Raw genomic sequence first — 3,520 nt, 5'->3', positions numbered from 1 at the left:
TAAATCTTTTACATCCTTCAATTCGCTTGACCATATTGTATACATATCTCTCTTACCACATAATATATTTTTTCGTGTATTTTTTATCTTACTTGATATCGTCAATTTTTTTTTTTTTTTTTAAATAATGATTCGTCATAAAATAAGAAACAAATGATATGCAAGTTAGGGGAGACATCTGTAAACTGTCTTCCGAACTTGAAGGCTCAAACACAATGCCATGCAGGCAACAGGCAACAGGGGCAGGGAATAGGATTTCTGACGCATTGAATTGGTTGGAAGAAAACTTGGGACGAATCCAACGCGTGGAAAATTCTATTCCCTATTCCTATATTTCCTATTGCCTGGCATTGTGTGATAGGCTTTAGTCTGTTGTCATACGTGAAGCGTGGTGAAGCGTTCGCTCTGCGTCCCATCGTGGTCACGTTTTATGCCACGCTAATCGGGATAATCCGCCGATTAATGCAGTTACCCGCGGCGTCGATGCGTCCTTTGCTACGTGCCTTTGTAAGTGTCTCATCGTCGTCGGCATTGCGCGAGAGAATCTCGGATCGCACATCGCGTTTGCGTCAGACTGCCATGCGCTACTAAACTGTTATGAAATAGGTCAAGGTACAGTCAGAGTCAATGGTGGCAAATTTGAAATAACAAAATCACTTGTCTGTATTAACGCATATACATACAATTTATATCGATGTATATATTAATTTTACCTAATGTATATATTAATTTTACTCGTTTTAATTTTAATACTTTCAAGTCCATAGCAACCAAACCGTGTGTCGACATGAATCCCGCCCTGAGACCCGAAGTCGTTCTTTCGGAGAGCAATCGCAAGGCTTGCATCGAGAAATTCAAGAGCATCCGAGTGCCAAAATTGCGCGACAGCAGAGAAGCAGCCGTTTTAGTCCCGTTATGTTTATATAAAGGAGAGCTCGGTTTGCTATATACGCTGCGATCCATGAAGCTCACATCTAACCGAGGACAAGTTAGTTATTTACCAATGTTTCAGTTTAGTCGACCTTAACTGGCTCTTGTTTAATAAATTCAAATACAAATAAAAATGCAAATACAATGTGCAACGTTTCGACCATGTGTTTGGGTTCTTAGCAAGCACAAATTCCTAAAATTAATCGATATCAAAATTGAGTCGTTGCAATAAGTCGTTGAAGAGTAAAAAAATTTTTATGTAACAAGTTGAATCACGATTATAAAATCAACAGCACAGATTGAATATGTCCAAAGTTATTTATTACTGGCAATCTAAAGAGATTCATGTTTCAATATTTAAAAAATTATAAATTTATATGCGAGTAAATGCAATTTTTAATTTGTAAAATTTTGCTTTTTAAATTGATTTAGAGGAAAGTCCTCTATTATGAGACAGCAGGTTTTCAATATAGCCAAATTCAATCACAAGTCTTTTTCGCAACGATGACATTTTCCACTAAACAGATTTCGCTCCAAAGGCAATAAATTCATGGTGGAATCAACTGATGACGGTGCCGATTAATTTAACAGAAATCCCGCTATTAGGATCTCGTTTCATAATAGGAGACTTTTCTCTATGAGAGTGTCTGTTGTAGGTGTCCTTTCCTGGTGGTATGCGCGACGAGACTGACGTCGATCTGCAGGAAACCGCGTTGCGAGAAACCTGGGAGGAGCTCAAGATCCCCAGGGAGAAGATCGACGTATGGACCATGGGAAACCTCATCGGCAAGGGCGATGTCAACGTCATGCCTGTTCTAGCTTATATCGGCGAGGTGGTGCCGGAGAAGCTGGAGATCAACCATGATGAAGTGGAAGATACGTTTGTTGTTAGTTTGCAGAAATTGTGCGATCCTGAGCTAATTAGTTTCACAAGTTTCCGCCGTCCAGTTGTTACTCTGCCGTGTTACCTCGGTGGAAAGTACCGTGTCTGGGGATTTACCGGCGCTATCACTCATATGGTACTCGAATCCTTGGTGCCACAGGTCTACGAATACAAGTACTTTTCAGTAAAACCGATGCAGAACGATAATTTTAATGATAAATGCGAACATAAGTCCCAGTCTACAATAGAGGATTTAAGCCCTAAGCTTTAAGAAATTGACCAATCACGGTCAAGTACGAGTAGAATACGCGATTGTGATTAGTCAATTTCTTGAGGCTTAGGGTTTACATCTCTATTGTAGACTGGGACTAATGCAACGCACTCGAAGATATAAAGGATATGGTAGAGTATAAAGGTTAGAATGGGAAATACAGGGAAATTTTTATGAATTCAAATTTCAATGCTGATAGATTTCCATGTTTGTGTAACAATACTCAAAATTATTGGCACATGGACATGATATTTTTCTTATTAAATTTGATCCATTAAAATTACATAGATTTTAAGTATTGTGTGTAAATTTTGTTTGCATGCCCTGGTGAAAATTTTTCTCAGAATTTTGATACGAATTTGTACACTTATCAGAAGTACTGAAAAAGTTCACTTCTTTTTCATATATGTCAATATTCCGAGATGTCCCATTTTTAACATCTCTCATTCTATAATTGCTGAAAAACTTGAAAAATTTTTTTCAGATCTTGTAAGATTACGTCTGAAGTTATAGAATAAGAAATCTTAAAATATCTCAGAATTCATGCATGTGAAAAATTCTAAAAAAAAAGACAAACTTTCTCGGCATTTTTTAAAAATGTACCAATTTGTATAAAAAATCTGAAAAATTGTCAAGTTTTTATAAAAATTATAAAAAAATTATATGAAAAATTTTCATCGGTATGGTTAATAGTCTAGGAAAAACTATTGGAAATTAATCGTTAATTCCGTAAGTTTTGAACGGAATCGACTTTAGATATTTTATAACAAACTTGTTATGAAACTTTTAGCAGATTTTATACACATCTGTGCTTCAACGATTATACCCAGATAGCCAGTGTGGATACAAGTTGCTTTCTATGTCATCTATTGTGCTGTTGTTTGCTATAGCATTTGATGTCGAAAATGAAACATTTGTAGGATCCAAACATTATGCTAGCATTAAATGTTTGGCCAGATGTAATAGATATAATATGTTTGTACCCGTTAGAAAATTGAAAACAATTTACGCTAACTTTTGTTAACAGTATGCCCATTCGATGTGCACTTAACTACGACAATATGTTAACATTATGCCAGCCGTACTTAAATCACTCTCAAACATTGAATTTATATTTCTAGTGAAAAGCTAGTATCAGTTTCTGCCATTTTATTTACATATGTCGCTTGAGCATACTGGCTATCTGGGTAATTATTGAAGGAAGATAAAGCAATGATATTTCTATCTTTTTATTGATTGATAAAAAATAAACTAATAAGAAAAAGATGTGTATATTTTTTCCTTACTCCTTTAGTGTGTATGAGCAGGATTTTTCATTCAATTCCTACAAGATATACACATGCACTTAGTTGACTGAGCAAGATCAAACTTGCAACTATTTTGTCATGTTATTACTTTTTTTTTACATATAACATGTAATTACTTTGGGATAAATA

At 35.5% G+C, this 3,520-nt stretch overlaps 1 protein-coding gene across 1 annotated transcript; it reads left to right on the top strand.

The window, feature by feature from the left end:
* Positions 1-97: 97 nt before the first annotated feature.
* On the top strand, positions 98-2,084 carry LOC105561389 (nucleoside diphosphate-linked moiety X motif 8, mitochondrial). The gene is made up of 3 exons (XM_012011327.1): positions 98-507; positions 761-988; positions 1,587-2,084. Exons 1-3 carry the CDS (start codon positions 463-465, stop codon positions 2,082-2,084), a joined length of 771 nt encoding a protein of 256 aa, XP_011866717.1. The 5' UTR covers positions 98-462.
* The last annotated feature ends 1,436 nt before the right edge of the window (positions 2,085-3,520 follow it).

Source organism: Vollenhovia emeryi, unplaced genomic scaffold, assembly GCF_000949405.1.
Source record: "Vollenhovia emeryi isolate VEMERY1.0 unplaced genomic scaffold, V.emery_V1.0 DF939207.1, whole genome shotgun sequence".
In the NCBI taxonomy this organism is placed as follows: Eukaryota; Metazoa; Arthropoda; class Insecta; order Hymenoptera; family Formicidae; genus Vollenhovia; species Vollenhovia emeryi.
This window is presented reverse-complemented; position numbering and strand designations above follow the sequence as displayed.

Bases quoted from the DNA above. Each gene is read 5' to 3' on its own strand.
- LOC105561389 (XM_012011327.1), top strand. From the start codon at position 463: ATGCAGTTACCCGCGGCGTCGATGCGTCCTTTGCTACGTGCCTTT. The intron at 508-760 runs GTAAGTGTCTCA...AATACTTTCAAG, and splicing joins GTCCTTTGCTACGTGCCTTT to TCCATAGCAACCAAACCGTG. The intron at 989-1,586 runs GTTAGTTATTTA...TGTCTGTTGTAG, and splicing joins TCACATCTAACCGAGGACAA to GTGTCCTTTCCTGGTGGTAT.